This window comes from Eurypyga helias, unplaced genomic scaffold, assembly GCF_000690775.1.
Source record: "Eurypyga helias isolate BGI_N326 unplaced genomic scaffold, ASM69077v1 scaffold7317, whole genome shotgun sequence".
Classification (NCBI taxonomy): domain Eukaryota; kingdom Metazoa; phylum Chordata; class Aves; order Eurypygiformes; family Eurypygidae; genus Eurypyga; species Eurypyga helias.
Genome location: NW_010261019.1, coordinates 24418 through 44203, shown reverse-complemented (window position 1 = coordinate 44203; position 19786 = coordinate 24418). Strand labels below are relative to the sequence as shown.

General features: G+C 37.8%; 1 protein-coding gene across 1 annotated transcript; it reads left to right on the top strand.

Annotated features, from left to right (window-relative positions):
• Positions 1–254: 254 nt before the first annotated feature.
• N4BP2L2 (NEDD4 binding protein 2-like 2) lies at positions 255–19231 on the top strand. The gene is made up of 5 exons (XM_010155214.1): positions 255–1699; positions 10351–10475; positions 15642–15730; positions 16083–16159; positions 18876–19231. The coding sequence occupies exons 1-5, from the start codon at positions 255–257 to the stop codon at positions 19072–19074; spliced, it is 1935 nt and encodes a 644-aa protein (XP_010153516.1). The 3' UTR covers positions 19075–19231.
• Positions 19232–19786: the final 555 nt, after the last annotated feature.

The window sequence follows — 19786 nt, the reverse complement described above, 5'->3', positions numbered from 1 at the left end:
GAAACAGAATTTCTCCAACTAGAGGGTTTGTTCTACTTTCTTTCTTGTTTGGAACTACATTTAGTTTTTTGGGGAGAGATCTGCTGAATAAACTACTTGGCACTTGATTTATAATAAAATGATTATTGCTTTTTATTGCATTCTATATATACCTCTGGAATACAAAAGAGGGTGCATATCATAGGACTGAATAACTTTTTTAATACTTTACTGTAAAAGTGTGCATGCTGATCATGTATTAATTTTTCTCTAAGATGCTTCATGCTGAAAGTAGAGTAAGGCTCTTGGAGTATCAGGATGAAATCACAATTGAACCATGTCCTAAAAAAATGAAGTCAACAGAAGGAGCTGACGAGAAACTCTCTGATGATGATAACCAAGGTGTTCAAGAGGAGGTAGATGCTGAGAGACCCTTGGATGATTTGATACCAGCGTGTGCCTCAGATAACCAAGGGCAACATGAAATGCAGAAGCAAGAGGAAATACCTGCTGGTGTCTTGGGAACATCGAATGAAGTGCTCCCTGTATATGATCTGGTGCTCAGTCAGCCGATTGATTCAGCAACTGTGCCAAACATAAATCCTCCATTTGCACCAATAAATGACACTGAAGTTGAAGAAAATAAAGGCCCTTTTATTACAAATAATGCTGGTGAAGATAACATTAGAAATAGCAGTACATCATTCTCAGTAAGTAGAAATGCATCAGATGAAGAGTTTTTTACAAGCAAAGAATTTATCGGACCGATATATAAGCCTGCTGAAAGTAACAAACAGGACAAATCCGGCAGTTGCAATGAATGCCGAAGCGGTGAGGGAGATCAGAATGAATTGCATGAAAACAGAGATAAAAGAAACGAGGAAAAGAAGATGCAGACCATTTCTTCTGCTGTACCAAAAATAGATGATGAACTGGACCAGTTCTATAAAGAAATTCACCAGCTGGAAAATGAAAATTTGGATACCGATTTCCAGGAGAAAGAAACTGAAACTTCTCAGGAACAATACTCTCCGTCTGATGGTAATCAAACCTCACAAGAGGATTATCAGCGTAGATTGTTGGGCAGCCCACAACCATTTTATGGGAATGGACAGTGTTTCTTTGGGCAGCAGAATAGTCAGGAAACAAGCAACGGGCAGCAGTTTGTCATGGAAACAAGTGGCTGGAAAACAGAAGATACCTTTAATGAGCAACTAGATTCTAAATATTGGAACTACTCAGTGCCTGAATTCAGACCTGCTTGGCAGTCAACAGAGTCTTTTATAGCACCTCAGGGACTTCTTCCTCCTAGATTCAGTCATCAGTCGCATTTTCCAGTACTTAATTCCCCACCACAGAACACAAATGCTTTCCCTTCTCCAAATGGTGAACTTCCTTACAAAAATTATCATGGTTACCATGGAAATACTGATATCAACAATCATGATCTGTTGCTTGATCAAAGTACCAACTATGCTGGTCATATTGGTATTCATACTACTCAGGTCTTCAGAAATGGAAATAATGACCGGAACGGACTCCAAAATAATGGTTTCTGTGAAACCAGGGAAGAGATTTGGAAGGATCTAAAAGCTGACAGTACAGAAGGAATGCACATCTTTTCTTCCTTGCAGTTACCTGAAGAAAGATTCAGTTGTTCACAGAAATTCCTCCTGATCTTAAGAGGCCTACCTGGTTCAGGGAAATCAACACTTTCTCGGTAAGTAAAGACTTGAAACTTGGAAAGCTTATTAATCAGAATTTTTAAAGAAATTTTAAGAAATTATCTGCAAGCACTTGGCAAACTTTGGTATTTGTAAATTAGGCTATTAAAATGCACTAAATTTTACTTAATGAGAACATATGACAGTAAAATTGAAAAAAAAAGTGTGTTGCTTTGGCCTCCTTTAGAGTTTTGATGAACAGGAGCTGGTTTATGTTGTATAAAATGTTCTATATCCATTAAATAGCATAATCTCTTACTCTGAAACTTTCAGGTGTACTCGTTTTTGATGGTCTGTCCCTTTTGTTGTTCTTAAATACCTTAATTTAAAAAAATGCTCCCTCAAATCTAGCAGCATTAATTTGACTGAAGCAGGAGTACTTTTTAATGCCCATGCAAAAATTTTCAGGCCCTTTAGAGGAATTTTGCTGCACTGAAATACTTAATTTGTTTTCAGTATGGTGATGAAGCTGGGCCTAATCTCATTCCCTTTTTTTTCATACAATGGTCTGTCAACTTGTGTTTATGTGTGAACAACACACAAGAAAAGTATTATTTTCCCTTAAAAATATACTTGTTGAAGTCTGACAGGTTAAAAAAAAAGGTACCACTTCAACTTGGGTTTTCACTTTTTTTTTTAGCCTAGCTTAAAAAGCATGTAAGTTGACATAGAGCACAGACACTATCTCTGTTAAGTCAAAATAGGTTTCTTTTGCATATCAAAAAAACTGACTGAGCTTCATCCAGAATCTGTATGTCACAAATAGGATGTCTTCTGTGGCTACCTTCTGTTGTATGCTAAGACTCTATTAAATAGATACAGTGATCATTTTCTTCCTTGTTTTTTGTATAAAGGAATAACCTTACTGTTTGATTGGTTTGGGTTTTGTGTTGGTTTTCCCCTCCCTTGATATTTAGGAGACTGTGGACTGTGGTCACTGTGTCATAGAAAAAATTTCTATTAGAAATTTCTAGCTTACATATTTGTAATTTTCTAGTTACTGAGTGCTTTGTTTTTCAGACCTGCATTTCTGAAACTGCATGAGCCTGTGTGGATATTATTACAATAACTGCTTTAATATGTGAAAGCTACACAGAAAATAACTTAAAAAAACACTGTGGAAAAAATATGCTACCTCATTCGGTGCAAGAATTGGATAATTTGTAATGGGAAGATATCTAATAGAATAGAATATTTTGGTGTCCAGGTTTTGTGTGCTGAATTGTCTTTGAATCTTTCTCCCAGTATGTTATTCATATTATCTGAAAGATTCTATTATCTGAAAGATTCTAAATATCTTCAGGATTTTATGAACACATATTCTTGCTTCTTTCATCTCTTGCTAGTGAAATCAATTACGAATTTCATTTAACAGAGGAGAAAGTGGGCGCTATGGGATCCAGGTCAAGAATAGTCAGCACATTTGGGTACGGGATTTGAACTGTGTGGGACTTGTCTTTCCATGTATTCAGTTATATGCAGTTTCACATGTTCAAGGCTTGGTTGCAATTGTTAATTCCCATGAAGTCATGTTGCAGTGTCTCAGGTACATAGTGGTGGAGGAACCCAGAATTAATGTCTCCCTATGAGGAAAATACATGTATTAGTGATTAAGTCTTAGTATAAGTTGACTGTGTGTGTGTGTGTAACATCAGACTTCTGCTGTGCAGACTAGGACAGCAAACACAGTCTTCTGATGCCATATTAGGACCCACAGCTATCTTTGTAGGCTTGGTATCTTTGGCACCTGCAGACAAACCTCTACCAGTAGGGCTAGCAAAATGGCTATGAAGGAAAAGCAGAAAATCGGCATCATCTGTACGGATCACCAGTAGAAGGGAACGGGATGCATCTTCCAAGTGGGTTTCCCAAGAATGAAATGACAGCAGAGCAGTAAGTGAGACCCAGGAATCTTGGATTCCTATCTGCATTTTGTGCGAAGTGAGGGTTTGTAAGTACAGGTGCTTTTCTTCCTGCTCCCTATGTCTGTCCTGAAACTTCCACTTAAGTCTGTGGTTTGTTTTGACTCTTCCATCGCAACTGTTTGGAATCACAGCCGTATTTTTTGGAAGAGGTTTCTGGAGGTCAACAAGTCCACCGTTCTGCTTAGAGCAGGTCTGGCACCATTGTTGGATCAGATCAGCTGTGTCTTTGTCTAGCTCGATCTTGAAAAACCAACAAGTACAGAGATTCCACAGACTCTCCAAACATATCTGGTGCAGTACTATCCTCTTAATAAAGAAGTCCTTCCTAATCTCCAAACTGAAGTTCCCAAGCCAATTTGCCCATGTTCTCCTGTGTTATACCATGTGCTGTTACCTGGTGGAATCTGGCTCATCTTGGCAGTTTCCCTTCAGGTAAGGGGATATTCACTGTAATAGGCTGATATCGGATGGCCTTTTACTGTCTTCATTGCCAGACTAAACAAGCACAGCTGCTTTTAACCTCTCCTGGTAGGTTGTATGCCCTTGGCCACCTTGGTAGCCATCTGTTCAACCCTTTCATGTTTTTCAGCGTGTTGTTTGAACTGGGAAGCTCCAAACTGGACACAGTATTTCAGAACTGACCACACAAGAGCCAGGTAGAGTGTGGATGATAACTTCCATTGATCTATTTGCCACATTTTCTCTAATAAACTCCAGCATGTGGCTTGCTCTTCTCTTGCTCATCTCCAGTTTGATGTAATCGTTGGATCCTTTTCAGCAGAGCTGCGCAACCAGTTGTTTTCCATCCTCTCCTGATGCTTATCTTTCACTTGCTGCAGAACTTCGTGCTTTTCCTTGTTGAGTTTCATGCTGTTTTGCTTAGCCCAGTGCTCAAGTTTCTCTGTGTTATTTTGGATAGAAGCCCTACTCTTCAGTATGTCGGGCATCACTACTAATTTGGTGTCATCTGCAAGTTTCCTCATCATCCAGGTTAACGAAGGTACTGAAAAAATTGGTCCCACTACCATCCCTAGCTGTATTCTTCTTGTTATTGATTAGGAGATGATGTTAGAAGCCTTGATAATTTCTGAGTATGCTACATTCATCACTGTGTCCTCATCCACGGAGGCAGTTGTTTCATCAGACAATTCATTCTGGTCAATAAAGAATGATTTGTCTTTTGCAAAACCCACACTGACTCTTCTCGATTACCTTTGTTTTCTTCACATGTTTGAAAATAGGTTTTGAGAGGATGAACTCCATTGTCTTTCCCGGAGCTGAGGTCAGGTGAGGTTGAGCAGCCTTTAGTTCTTTGGGTCCTTGTCCTTACTTGCCTTAAATATGAGCATAAAATTAGTGTTTTCCTGGTCACTGGGGAGCTCCCCTCATCTCCTCCATATATTTCCTGCGTTCACCTGACCTAGACAGTCCCATCTCCTGAGGCTCATTCAAGTTCCTATCTCTATCCATCTATTCCCAGTTTTGTTTTCTTATTGCTGTCTATCCATGGCTTTTGATCTGTGCTTACAAGCTCCACATCTGCTCCTAAAATTGAAGCTGATTTCTTGGTTCCACCTTCTCCCCACAGTTTCTTCCCAGATTTATCTTGTCCCTACTTCAGCTGGTGGTCTTATCTCATTCCCGGCTTCATTGTACCAATTTCTTCCTTGCACTTCACTCTTTTCCTTGGCCCTATTTCCTAACTGCTGCCAGTACCACGCTGCTTGTTCCGGTGTTTGTACCACTATGCTTCCAATGTTCTTCCTATTTTAGGGCAATTTTGTTCCTTCCCTTGCCATTCTTGAGATTTTTTTGGGAGAAAAGTGTTCTTAATATGCAGTATTGGTACTGAATCAGCTTCTTGCCACTACAGAGTGCTCTGTTCAAGAATGGGCTTACTGCAGTGCGGATTTTTGTATTTTCTGCTCTACTTCATACAAAACCGAGTACTTTTCGCTAGTATTTTCTGTGCACAAGACATTTGAAATCCTATAGTCTGGTCAGATTTACAAAAGGTTTTTTGCAGGAAAAGCAAACATATGTACTTTGCAGATTTCACTTCCTTAATCCAGACCTTCTCAGAGAAAAGCTTGGAATAACGAAACATGATAAAAATGCTGTATTTCATACTTGCTTTTGGAAGTGATTCACCATTTAGTTAGAAATTTTAAAAATAATTTGGACCGATAGGTACCCCACAATGTTAGCTTTAGCCCAAGTAACAGGAGTCTGCTATAGTTAGAAGTAGATGATAATGTGATCTTGTAATGCTGCGAAAAGTTACAGGAAAACAGACTTGGAATTTTAGGATATTTTGCTACTGAACTTGGCAGCAGTTGCATTTTTCTGTTCCTCCTTAAATATCTAAACATGATTTTGAATTTTAAAAAGCTTGATGAGGTTGAAAGAACAAATACTGCTATCATTTAAGTACATTTTTAATTAAATCCGTTATCAGGATGTCGTGGTTTAACTCTGACTAGCAAAATACCACAAAGCCGCTCTCACAAATCCCCCTCCCCTCCTCCAGTGGAGGGGAAGAATCGGAGGAAAAAGAAATAAGGAAGCTTGTAAAATTGAGATAAGAACTATTTACTAATTAAATCTACATTAAGATATACAAGTGCTACTAATAATAAATAATTAAAACAATAGAAAATAAAACATATTATACAATATGATACAATTTCTCACCACTCACTGACCGATGCACAACAGGTGCTGAGTAGTGGGAGTCACACCCAGAGAGCCTGAGAGCGATCGCAGGCCGAGAACGATCACAGGCCGAGAGCAGCAGCCTGAGGGCCGGAGCCCGAGCGCTGCCGCAGCAGATTCTGAGCAAACTCTATCAGCGATAGCAAGCCCAGGAAAACTAAACAACCCCGAAGGAGCCAGCACAGGAGTTAGCAAAGCAGCTAACGCAGGAGTCAGGGTGAGGATCAGCAGGCATACGGGAGTGAACCAGAGAGAGTGATGGCTCCCGGACCCCCTCCTCGCCTCTGCCCCGAGCATGACGGACTATGGAATGAAATACTCTCTTGGTCCGCTGGGGTCAGGGGCCTGAACTGTGTGTCCCAGCACGGCCTGTAGCGAGACAGCGAGAGCTGGGAACGGAGCTGCAGGGTCAGAAGCAGAGAAAGACCTTGAATCTGGGGCAGGCATTCCCCAGTGCCAGCTTAGACCTCTTCAGTGCTGCCCCTTGCATCCAGGAACAGCTTCCTAGCAGCCATGGTAAAGAGAGTTAACTCTTTCCTGACTGAACCCAGAACACAGAAGTATATAGACAAGTCATCTTTATCTGGGACCGTTCTTCCTAAGAGCTCAGTCGTGGAATGGGAGAGTTAAGAGTTAGAATTTCTAGCTGAATCTAGAAACACTTGTGTGCTGTTGCTTGTAATTATATATTTCTTTAAACAATGTTACCAGCAATGCTTTTAAAGTAACATTTACATAGCTTACTAACACTACAGGTTTTAACATGATACTTAGTTATTGTCTATGTCTTGCCTCATCTGTGGTACGTTGGCTATTTTAAATAGGTCAATTATTAGATTCTAAGAAATCTCTCTTATTATAAAATCATCTATCAAAGTAAGTTAACCAGGATGCAGGACCATTTTTGTTTTGAAGAAAAAATAAGGCAGGATTTGAGTGTGTGCACACGTGCACTGGAAAAAAAAAAAAGTATTGGTTTGCTGACTAGTTAAAATGAGTATTTTGGCTACAAGATGAGTTTTATCTGTTGAGCTAATGTCTTCTGTTAGATCAGATAGCATGTCTGGAAAAAGTAGGTGAGCTGCTTCAATTTTTGTATGTGCTTTAGTTTCACTGTCCTGCTATGTTCAAAGGTGGATGTTCAGTTGAAGGGAAGGTTTAGGGTGGGGAAGCTGGAAGAAAACAGCTGGATAATACTGCTACCCTTTTCAGGCACGTGCACATCCTGGTGCTGACTAATCTGTAATTTGAGTCTCTTATTAGAAATGTATTTATCTTACTTTTTTTCCTTTCTCCATCTCTGAAAAGTGCAATATGATCTCTCTTTGTGTTTAGGTAGTAATGGTGCTTTCTTTGCAGAGTCGTGCTTTTTGTTGTTGCTGTTTCCCAGTTTGTCAGCCTGGGATAAAATTTATTTCCAAATACATGTTAGAAGTACGTGAATTATTCCATATGACATCAATGTTGATGTCAACTTTAAATACTGTGAATTCTGAATGAGGTTACTGTCAGCTTTTTAAAATGTTATGTTTTATGATTTAATTTCACGATTTAGAAAGAGGCTACAATCATTGCTGCAGTAACTGAAGTTTCAGTTCATAAATTCATTACTTTGTGGTAGCTTGTCTGTTGCATATAGGGTAAGGGTTCTGTTACTCTGGCCTCTTTGGTAGTCACTTTGCTTTCCCAAATTCTGTAGTTTTAGAATTATTCTTGCAAACATAGTTTACTGGTTTAGATCTGTTATATCAGTTATATAGGCTCGTAAATAAATTGTGGTGTATTTTGAACTTCAATGCATAATAGAACATTTGAAGAATAAACTTCGTTGATGGGTTTGCGAGATCCGCAAACCCTTGTCATTGTGTTTTGTGAATTATTCTCCAGCACACTGAGCAGAGTCAGTTCCTAGAAATAAAAATGAATGCCCCATTAGTGTCAATTCCTAAGTTCACATGTATTCCTACAGAAACCTGATGGTCAGACTCCTAGGAGCTGTAGGCACATGTCTGTCTACTCAGATAGGTAGTAGAAGAATCCCAGTTTTTATTTGCTGTGTTTTATTAAGGCAGATGGTCCTTACTCACAGATGTGTGTATATGCATTCAGCACACAAAAGCCGGTGTGGAAAATGGGTTCAGTTTTTCTAGCATTGTTAGTTGGCAAATGTAGCATACTGTAAATAAGAAAATTGGTCCGTGTTTTAATCATGGCCAAGTAACTTATGTAAACTCATGTTATGTATTTTATGCAAGAGAGGAATAGATATGAAAAAATGCTGTTGCGTGTGGTATCCAAGTAACTTATGTAAACTCATGTAATTTATGCAAGAGAGGAATGGATATTAAAAAAATGCTTTTGCATGTGGTATATGATTTACTGGTGCCATTTTATCTACTTAGGATAAAAATAGACTGTGAATCCTTCCGTGCTTTCCTAAACCGGTGCAATACACATGCTAATTTAGTGTTTACTAAAATGTATTTAAATTTCTTCCGTAATCTTTAACGTTAGCTGTGCAAGAAGCAGAATGTAATGCAACTTATTCTAACCTACCAATGAGGTAAACTTCTAGCCAGTAAAATACTTCTGTTGCTTGGAAATAGCAGGCCTGGAAGACAGGGTAAATGTGAAATTTGCTTTGTGAATTTTTTTTTTTTCTCTTTATGGATTCTAATTTGAATCTTTGAGTTTTATCCATTTGTTTACAAATTTGTTCTGCTTTGGTTGTCTGTTTGTTTTCCCCCCATAAAAATTCATTGTATTTTTGAGAGAATATACCGTCAGATTTAGTTGAAATTGGTCTGTGTCCCAAAGTCACCATGGAATATCATTGCCTTAAGAGACCAAGCTGAAACACTCTAATCCAGTGGTTTAAGTGATTTGTGAAGTGATTGTTTTCTTCCTGATTTGAAGTAATACATACAGGGATAGTAAAATGCATGGCTTTCCTATCACCCCATAAGCACTGAAGTGTGAATGATGGGAGAAAAGAACATAATTCCCTGATAGAAACTGAGATATGAAAAAATCCTATCTTAATCCTATCTTTTCTTGTCATCTGTTAGCCCGAAACTGCAGTTCTACAGAACATGGTAACCCATGTAGCAGTTTACTGCTGCTCATCCAGGGGAGGTCTCTGTTGGTAGTTGGCTACTTCTAACGTATTACCTTTTGGGGCCTTTTCTTAAATAGGCTTAATTGCTAAAGCTTCAGAAAAGTAACCGGGGAAACCCACACCAAAACCAAAACACTAAACGAGAGAAGGACTGCTTTCTTTTGAGTATTAATTCCAGTGCCTTATAGATCCAACGAGGGCCAGAGCTGATGAGAAATTAGAGGTGACTGTGTCGCTAGGATTGCAGGAGAAGCTCTAGAACTGGAATAGAAGAGTATAAGATCTTGAAGGAATACAGATACTCTGCTGTAATCCTGACTTTCATTAGTAGGACAGTCTTGAAAGTTTATTGTGATCTTTCACTTTTTCCTGTAAAATAGGGAAATTGCTGTAAATATTCGTAGCTTTCTTTTGCTGTTCCTGTTTGATCCACATTATATGTGCAAGCAGCAAGTGCTGAAAAAGGATTTAAATATCCAGTTTGTTTCTCAGCTGCATCCAGATTCCTCATGAACAGATTTGTTTCTAGAGACAATTCCAAATGAGAACTGTTATGGAAAGTGTTAGTAAGTACATTAAATTACTGTGAGGTACTTGGAGTTTACTGCAATATAACCATAACTTAGATGGGTACAAACATTTCTTGAGGGTGAAGGAGAAGAAACATCAAATACAGAAATAATAGAAAGGGGGGAAATATATTGGTTTAATCTAGATTAGAATTATTAGTAATACATATGAGCGTACTTTTATAAACCCGTTTGACGTTTGCAAGAAGTTTTTAAATGGAGCACAGTTAAATTTATTGTAGCTTTTTTTTTCTGTGTCTTTATTTTTCAGATAAAAAAAAAGAAGTTAAAATATTTTTGCCTTTTGCTTTGTTTAACAGTATTCTGCTGGGTCAAAGTCGTGATGGCATTGTATTCAGCACTGATGATTATTTTCGCCAACAAGATGGATATACGTATAATGCTGCGCAGCTTGGTGATGCCCATGACTGGAACCAGAAGAGAGGTGTGAATGCATAAGAGAAATCCTATTTTCTAAATATAAGCATAACTTCATAGAAGTATAGCATGACATACATGTGTGTTAGTAGTCTATATTTTAGTATAGGGTATATAGAGGTATGTATTAAAAGTATTCTTTATATTGAATATGTTTATATATACATTAAATGTTCAACTTACAGAAGGCTCAGAGTTATAAACAGAAAATCTCTGTGCTGTGACCTGCTGATTTTTTCCATTTGATACTAGTATACTGATGGCAGAATTGAGCCTTTTTAATGCTGGCAGCAGCAGAGTATCCTTTTTTTTTCAGTATCTTTCCTGATCTGAGGTTCATCCAAAACTTATGGAAGAGTTTTTCTGAGGAAGACTTTAGTTCACTTGAGTAGATTAACAGCTTTAATAAGCCATCTTTCTTAATACCGAGCAGTGTACAAAGGTTGGGTTTAGTTGTGGAGGAAGTAGATACCCGGGGTAAGAAGGGTACCGGACAGATCCTTGCTCTTTCTGTAGCAGTTTTCTAATAATCTCATTGTTTGCTTGGTCTACTCTAAGGAGTGGACAGAGCGAACAGCTTCATTGCCTGTGCATGCAGATTACTCTCTCTGCTCAAGCAGAAGCTTCCTTCCTTGTCTAGAGGACTACTATGCGTCAAAAGATACAGGGGGCCAAGGGGGAAAAAGTATTCTCCCCTTTTCTCCCCTTCTGACCCCAATGCAAAGTTTATGATACATTGGGGAACATGTCTGTATGAACAGTGAGGGGAATTTTTTTACATCAGTCATTAGAATATCAGTTGTAAAGAGTACTTTTGAAGTTGGAGTGTAGCAATAATAATTATTTTGAAGATCCCAGTGGGAGCCTGAGGAGCAGAAGAGTTGATAAAGTAGTAGTTTGTGGATGAGAGAGCTCAACACTTTACAAGTTTTGATAAGCAGAACAGCATATAATTTAGTTATTCAGGATTTCTGAGGACAAGAACAACTGTGCCTTGTTGCATAGAACACAACCACTGCGAAACATTTGCCAGAATAGCTTTGGATTGAATTTGTACTCAATTCTTGCCTTCTGCTCTGACTTGAAGTGCTTCAGAAGTTCTTGGTTTCATTTGCATGTGGATCCTTGAAATACATGAAATGAGAAATTCAGGGGAATGGTAATCCTGATAGTTGGGATCCTTGTGTGATGAGCATGTCTAGGTTAAAGTTTCATACAGATTATATCAGCTGCCTAAGTTACTTACATATTTGCTAATATTCACATGGCACCATAATTAGCTAGAACTTTATGATCCTCACATCAGAATTATGGAGAAGGCAAAAACTTACTTTCTTCACAAATGAGAAAATAATTCTGTTAAATGATGAGGGACTGAATCTGCAATATAGAAAGTGTGAAGAAAAAAATGGTTGTGAGACCCATTAGAAGGAAAAATGAATTTATTTTAGATGAACAGAATTTCAAAATCTCAGATGTTTATAGAAGAGCGAATTGCATAACCTTGATAATAAAACACACAACCTCCACATTAACTGTGTAAGGTCAAGTGCACAAATATTAGGAAATACTACAATTAATTTGCCGCTGCAGCTTTAATTGTGAAATCAGTGTCACAGGGCTTTAGGCCCTTTAAGTTCACTTTTGTGGCTTTGCAGAGTTTCTCCTATTTTAGTTCATCCTGCCACTTCTACTGGAACTTTTTGCTGCCTTTGTGGCTTAAACCCCAACTTGACCTGTCAGGTCCATGTTAATCTGCTTTATATACTCTGGTTTGGTTTTGACAGTGACTAATAAAATTAGTAACTTCTTTACTTCCAAACAAAACTTTATCTAAGGTATTACATCAGCATGCTTCAGCACTTAGATCCATAGTTAAAACAAAATGGTAGAATATGTAAGTGACTTGTAGCTGTAATATAGTATTTCTTGATAAGCTTTTGAAATTTAAAAAGTGCCATTATCTTCATTATGAACTTGGCGGTTCCCTTGCTACCTTTATGAATCTTTTTTCTGAAATGCATATTTGAGGATTTTTCCCTTGTTTCTGTCAGCCTACCCGTTTTCCTTCGTAGATTCAGATTTCACAAAGATCATTTGTGCCAGGTTAACGAAACCAGGGCAGTGTATTTTTCACCTCTTGTAACTTTTTCCATTGATTCTTAGTGCTCTGTCAGAACACATTCTATCTTTCCTTTTTTCCTCCCTTCTATCTCTCATTTAATTTCTTCCCATTGTATGGATTGATTTCCATCAAGAAAAATCCCTAGTTCTCTCCAATAAAGTAGTGTTTTTCCACTTTCCGATCCTTGCTTCATTCAGTGTACAGACGGAGCAGTGTTCACTAAAGGGGCAGGGTCAGCAGTTGTATTTTTTAATCCTCACACTCATTGTGGATCTCACTTTTCATTTAATGCATACTATTTTAACCTTGTTTAACGGAATATTATTAATTCTCCTGGGAACTTTTTTGTATGTTATTTTAGTATTTTGAGCTTCATATGTTTCAGTTCTTTCATCTAGTTCATCATCTTAACTTTTCTGTGAGCACTTAGTGGTATTCTGAATTTTCATTGGCAAGCTAAGAAATGGTTGCTAAGAACATTTTCCTATTTTTGGGTGTCAAACTTAGCAATTGAGATATTTTCAGGCTATGTAGTAGTAATACGTCATACATTCAGAATAAATTTTCCCTGTCTTCATATTCAGATGAAGAGTTCATGTCACTTCTGTAAATGATACTTCTAACTTTTGAAATTGGGCAGCCAGAAAATGAAAATCATGCAAAGTAGTGGCCACTTGAAAGAAGGTGGGATGAGGCTGAGGAACATTCACCAAAAGATGATCCTTCTCCCTTTGCAGTCATCCTGGCTTACTCGTCATTTATCTCACAATTACTTAAAAAAGAGGCTGATGATTTGATACACACCCCCAGTTCAACTACAGAACAAGTCTGTCATGTTCTGAAAGGGGTAGGAGTATATGGGAGGAAATAGGGCACAAACGTGTATTTAAGGACAACATGGTAATACATATGCCCTATAGTTACTACGCACCCAACCTTAATTCAGGTATTTCCTAAGGTTCAGGGTTTTACACTACAACCAATAATGAGTTCATTTTTTTTTTTTGCTTTTGTACCCTTTCTGCGCCTTTTTTAAAAAAAAAAAAAAAGGACTGAATCCTTGTTCTTGTGCTGACTGTAGTTGGGACAGTTAGTTTTCCTCACAATAGGCAGTATTAGCCTATGTTTTGGCTGTGTGGAGAAGAATATTGATAGCAGACGGCAAGAATTTTGAAATGTGAAATTCTTGTTGTTTGTGGCTGACATAGCTAGTGTTGCTTAGAACTAACCAGTTTGGGGTTTTTGGGTTTTTTTTGATTCAATGTGTAGCATCAGAACAATGGATTTTTAAATTTTTTTTAATGGAATTCATCTCCACAGTGCATCTGTAAAATAGATAAGGAGTTATTGTTTTGTTTTTACTGATTAACTGAGGCACACAGAAGCTGAGGAGTAGATTTTTATAAAAGTCTTACAATGAATTACAACATGCTTTAGAATATTTGTAGGAGGAGTTGAGGAATCTTATTCATGAATGTAATAATCATAAATTGGAAATCTGCTTCACTATCTAGCTTACTTTCAGGCAGCAAGAAGAACCTCATTCACTGATTCATTCACAGAGTAGTTCTTTAGGTAAAGATGTAAGAGAGTTGTCCCTTTCTGCAAAGATTGGCAGAGGTCTTGCTTTCAAAACTAAATGGTGGAGGAAGTTAAAACAGTGAAAACTAAGGTAGCCCATTTGTCCCAAAAGTGGGGTCTCTCTCCAGGTGCTCTCCTCTGCAGGAGTTCCTTCTGACCTTAGAGTAAGAATAGCTTAGCTGCTGTCCCAGTTTGTATAAACTGGAGGTGGATATCAAGCTGATAAGGGTATAGAACTTGAGTTTTTCACTTCCTTGGGTAAGTCTCCTGTGTAGCATTATGTAGAAGCTGAATGTCATAATCATGCTCTCTAGATCTGCTCAAAAAAAGTGGTTGTGCCGTGTTGTGTTTTTCAGGGACGAATCCTAGTAATGTGAGTTAGGAGTTCTCTGAGAATGCTTTCTGGACTATGTAAGGGATTTAGAAGAATGCCTGATTTCAAGATCAAAGTTAGGTTTAGGCATAAGGTAGATGCTTAACTGATTTATCAAGACTAAAGCAGCCTTGGTCTTATGAAGATATACCGATTTAGGCATCAGGATAACTTTAAAATATTTTCTGTCCTGTGGAGTGGATAAATCTCAGGCAGCCATAAGATTTGCATATTTTGTCCCCTAAATTCCTCCAACCCATCTTAGTTCTGCATTGTAATCTCTAGGGTGCGTCTGCTGGCTAAGAAGCAGTATACTTTTAATGGTCCCAAGTTAAAAGCATGCTGTTGCCTAAGTGACCTGCCAAACAAATTGCATCATGGCTGTGGCTTGTCTGTCTTTCCAGCAATTAAGATGCTACTTAGGATGTGCTTCTTATCAATTACTCTTTCGTAGAACTTGGAAACAGCTTACTATTCCTGAAGCTGCTGCCCTCTTGGATTGGGTAGAAGTTGTCCAGTGAGTTCAAACATTATTCAGTTGGTGACAGCATGGTTGTAAATTTTTTTTTTTTTTTTTTGGTAATGGATCTCAGAAATATTTCATGTATGTGATGACTTTCTGTGAAGATCACCTATTTCTTAGCAGTTTGTTGGAGAAGAACTGCCATACCTAATCACAGGTCTCAGTTATGAATGCACCACATGTTATCTGGCAGAGCTGGTAAAGCTGTAACCAGGATGTGGTGTCATGCCAGGACCTCTGTAGTCAGCAGGCCACAGACTTTGAGCATTTCTGTTATTTGTTCGACTTCTGCCTTTTTACCCCGTCAGGTCAATTCACCACCACATGGGGGTTTTTATGCCCTTCACTTAATTTTTCTTACCTTCTTGCTTCTATTTATTTCCCTTCCTGTCTCTACCTTTCAGTGCTTTCATTTCTTTTCTTAGAACAGTGGGTTTCAGTCAGACTAGATTAGTGTAAAACACATCTGGAACCATTTATTTCCATTTACCATTTTTTGAGCCGTTTATTTCCGTTTACCATGTTTTGAGTTACACAGTTGTATGTTACCTTGCGCTGTTTCTCATTGCAGCAAAGCAAGCGATGGAGCAGGGGATATCTCCAGTTATAATAGACAACACTAATACTCAAGCCTGGGAAATGAAGCCATATGTGGAAGCGGTAGGTTTTGTTGTGGGATCATCTCATCTGTTACAACTTTTCAGACTTCGCTTCACATGTGATAAGTTGGTCTGTTTTGTCCAGAAACATTTTCGTTACTCAAGTTTCTAAAGAGATGCTGCTTATTGATATGATCAGTAATTGGTATGGCAATAGTTCAGACCAATTCATGAATTGACTCGAGCTAATCTGCTTAGCCTGGAATGAAAGCTGAGACTGGCCGGGGGTAAGTGAAATTCAGCGTGCTATCACTGCAGAGTTAAGTATATCTGTTACTGCTGGTCTGTAAATTGTTTTGTTACGTTTTATGTAATAATGATACACGTCACGCATTTCTCTTTGCTTGCTGCAGGCTCTGGAAAGGGGATATGGAGTGGAGTTCCATGAGCCAGATACTTGGTGGAAGTTTGATCCTGAAGAATTAGAAAAGTAAGGTTATTTTTATATAACAGAAATCATTGTACTTTATATAGAGAGATAGATAAATGTGCACACATAAATATATATTGTAAGTTGTATTTTATTCAATATCTTGGTTTTTTTAAATACTTCAAATTACTTAATTACTTAATTACTTTTAAATACTAGTTTAAAATGTGTTTTATTTAAGTAGGCATTTGGAGATATATCTTTAAATGGAAGTGTTATGGATAAACAGACAGATTAATGGGAGGTCCTGTCTTGTTGGCCCAAAACGGTGATATTAAAATTTTGTTGGACATGAGTAGAAAAATGTTTGACAACTATAAGAATCACTGCTATTACATTGAATAACTATTCTGAGACATTTGTTGCTACAAAACACTGGCAGCAAGAAATAGGTAGAAGGCAAAAAGAAATAATGCATTTTGCAAGGAGTGCATCAATAGAAGTGCTTTGTTTAGTCTACTTTTATAGATGTCTCAGCATGACAGTGAGATGAGTAATGAACTACAGTCAGTTCATTACTTATCAGTACAGGTTAAAAAGAAAGCTCATATTTTAGATTATTTTGTTGCAAGAATTTGTGAAATTGTCCCCAGTCTTCAGAGGATCTGACTTAGAGTACTGTTGGACATAGGTCATTGGACTTGGGTTGTGAGAATGCCTGGGAAAAGCTGCTTATTACTCCTGGTTAATGTCTCTTGTCTCAGATATATCTGCTTTAGGAATCTGTGAGGTATCAAACCACCTTGGGGATATTTCATTGTTTGAAATGTAATATTTTCATGGTTGATCACAAGGGGTTTTCTCACTGATTGTTGGCTTATATGCTTCCAACTGACTCAGCTTATGGCTTCACCTTTGTAAAGCAGGCCCCTACAATGCACGACGTACGTGCATATAATACTTACGTTACTGCCTTGGGCTTCATTGTGGTTAGAATCTTCCAAAGCTTTCACTTGTTGCTCCTAAGCTACCACTAACTTATTTTTAGAGATAGTCCTCAGTCAGTAGGATGAATTCTAGTATGTTTTTCTAGTTTTGGGTGCAGCACAGCCAAGTTATGGAGGTGTCTTGGTAATCAGACACTTCTAAGATGTTCAGTGTGGGATTTTAGTTATGTCAGACAGACTTGTATTCCAGGAAAATTCATGTTTGGCATAAAAGGACTTAGACTTCTCTTTTTTTTCCATCATGAGAGTCAACTGCTTTATAAAATCATCATATTTCTAAGGATTTGCTTTTTTCTCTACCATTAAACTTGTTCATACTTGTGACTAGAATTAAAACTGTTAAGATCTGTTAACTGGCAAGTTCAACAGGCTGTTGCTGCTGGAGTTCTTTAGCACAGTGTAGAAATTAGTAGCATTTAAACAATAAGCTGCTTCTGATGTTGTCCCAGGGAAGAGTGTCTTTGAGAGAAATACTCTACTTAAGCCTTTTGCTCCCAGAAAGCAAGCTAATAAAATACAGTTTAAGTAGCCAGCGTAATTCTGAATACTTGAGATCATCAATTCTTCTATTCTGAGTGTGAAAGTGGTGTGCTGCCTGCAGTATGCTTCGAACCCTCATCAATTTGACGCATACTTCTTTGTTGTAGTAATATGCACAAGCTCCAGGGGAGTGGGGCAGGAAATCAGTCTTAAAATATTTCTGTATAGAGTATCCTCTTTCCAGTGTAGCCTGTTTGTTCCCAGTACTGCTTTCTCTTCAACAGAGCTGAGCAAGTTGGTAAGGTAGCCCATGCCTCTTCTGTCTGTGACAGAAAGCACAAAGATGCAGCCATATATTCCCTATTGGTGTGACTTGGAAATAATTCAGCTTGGACAAGATTTCTTGGTGATAAGAGTATATTGGGTTATGATAAATGCTTGTCTAGACTATCGAAATTTCTTTTTTAATGTTTTATATCTGTTCTGTTACAGTGCTGGCAGTTCTCTGCCATTGTTTGTGCATGAGCCTTGTGTCTTTCTTTTTGACCGAGACAGAAATTTTCTGCTAACGTGGATTTCAAGATTCTATTCCATAGATACTAAGGAGATAGATACATTCTAATATAATGTCTAATGTCTCAGGTTCTGAATAGGCCAAGTCCTTGTAGCTGCTCACTAAACACTGCAAGACTAGGACAACACTTTTGGCCTCTCTTCCCTTACATGTGTCTGGGTACCTTTCTAAACTTACAGCAAATATCAGGAGGTAGATAAGGGTAATCATGAGCATCTTGTTCTGGTTCACAATTAACATGGCTCCTTGTTTTCTATAGTGATTTACTGATGAGAAAATATTCTGTCACTAAGTCCTGAAACCACGTAGCCTCATTTTTTTTAATGCTAGTTTGAACATTGTTTTCCTAAGTAGTAGTCTATAATATTATTCATCCCTCTACACATTAGCTAGTATATCATGTAAAATCCAATGAATAAATAGAAAATTAAGTTCTTCTAGGGTTATTTAGGTGCACAGTCCTGGTGAAAAATATCACATTTCTGTATGAAGAAGGATGACTGTATTGTTTTCTGTTATTATTTGAGTGGTGAATTTTTAAACTAAAACTTAACACAAGTTGACTGTGGAGAGAATGAGGATACAGTGTAATAAAAGTGAAATTTCAGATATGAAAAACAGAAAAAAATGTGCGATTAGAGAGGTGTTTTATTTTTCTTAAAGACTGTAAACATATAAATATACAGACAATTTACACAAACTTTTATTTTTGTAGGAGGAATAAACATGGGGTCAGTCGTGAGAAGATTGCTCAGATGTTGGAACGATATGAATATCAAATATCCATACCTATTGTCATGAATTCGGTGGTACCTCCCCACAAAAACACTCAAAGGCCACCTCCGCAGCGAAGACATAGGTGGGGAGGCAATACAAACTCGTGGGATTCTTACAGTATTTCCAGTAGCCGATAACACACGTGCAGTCAGTTAATAAAAATCTGTTCCTTGCCTTTCTAAAACACATCATCGCCTCCAATGAAGTAGTGGATCTTCTCTGTTTTAAATAGGCCTATTTCAAGATCATTTTCTTCTGGAGGTTGTTACCCACTTACATGTAAATAAAATTGTATGTTAAATGTTTTTTAAAACTATATTTATTACAGGTGTAATAACTCATTTTAGTAAGATATTTAATATAGTATGACATATAGCAGTCTTCCTTCTTAAACCTAAGACAATGATGATGTCATATATGAAGTAACTGTTGAGCAGTTTTTTTTAAAGAGGAGGTCATACTAGATATCTTTTAAAGGAGAATTTAAGCCCCGGACGAAGAGGTTATTTATATAATAACCAGTTTTAATGGTTTTCATTTAGACTTATCTTTTAGGAGGATTTGTGTGGGGTTTTTTTTAAACAATTAAGTCCTGGATTATCATTTTGGTTTTTTTGGCATGTATGGCCAGTTGAGAAAATTTTGGCATCTATTTTGTCGCTTTGGTTGTGGTGTTTGTTTCTGGGTTTTCTTTTGTCTCAGCAGCTCATCTGGCCCTGAAGCAGCGTTCTGCCAGTGTAGTACTCACCAGCCCTAAACTGTGTAACCTGAATTGGGGTTTTTTGTTTGTTCTTAGTGGTAGCCTATGAAGTGTCATGGTGGCTGCACGCCACTGATTTTATTTTTGTG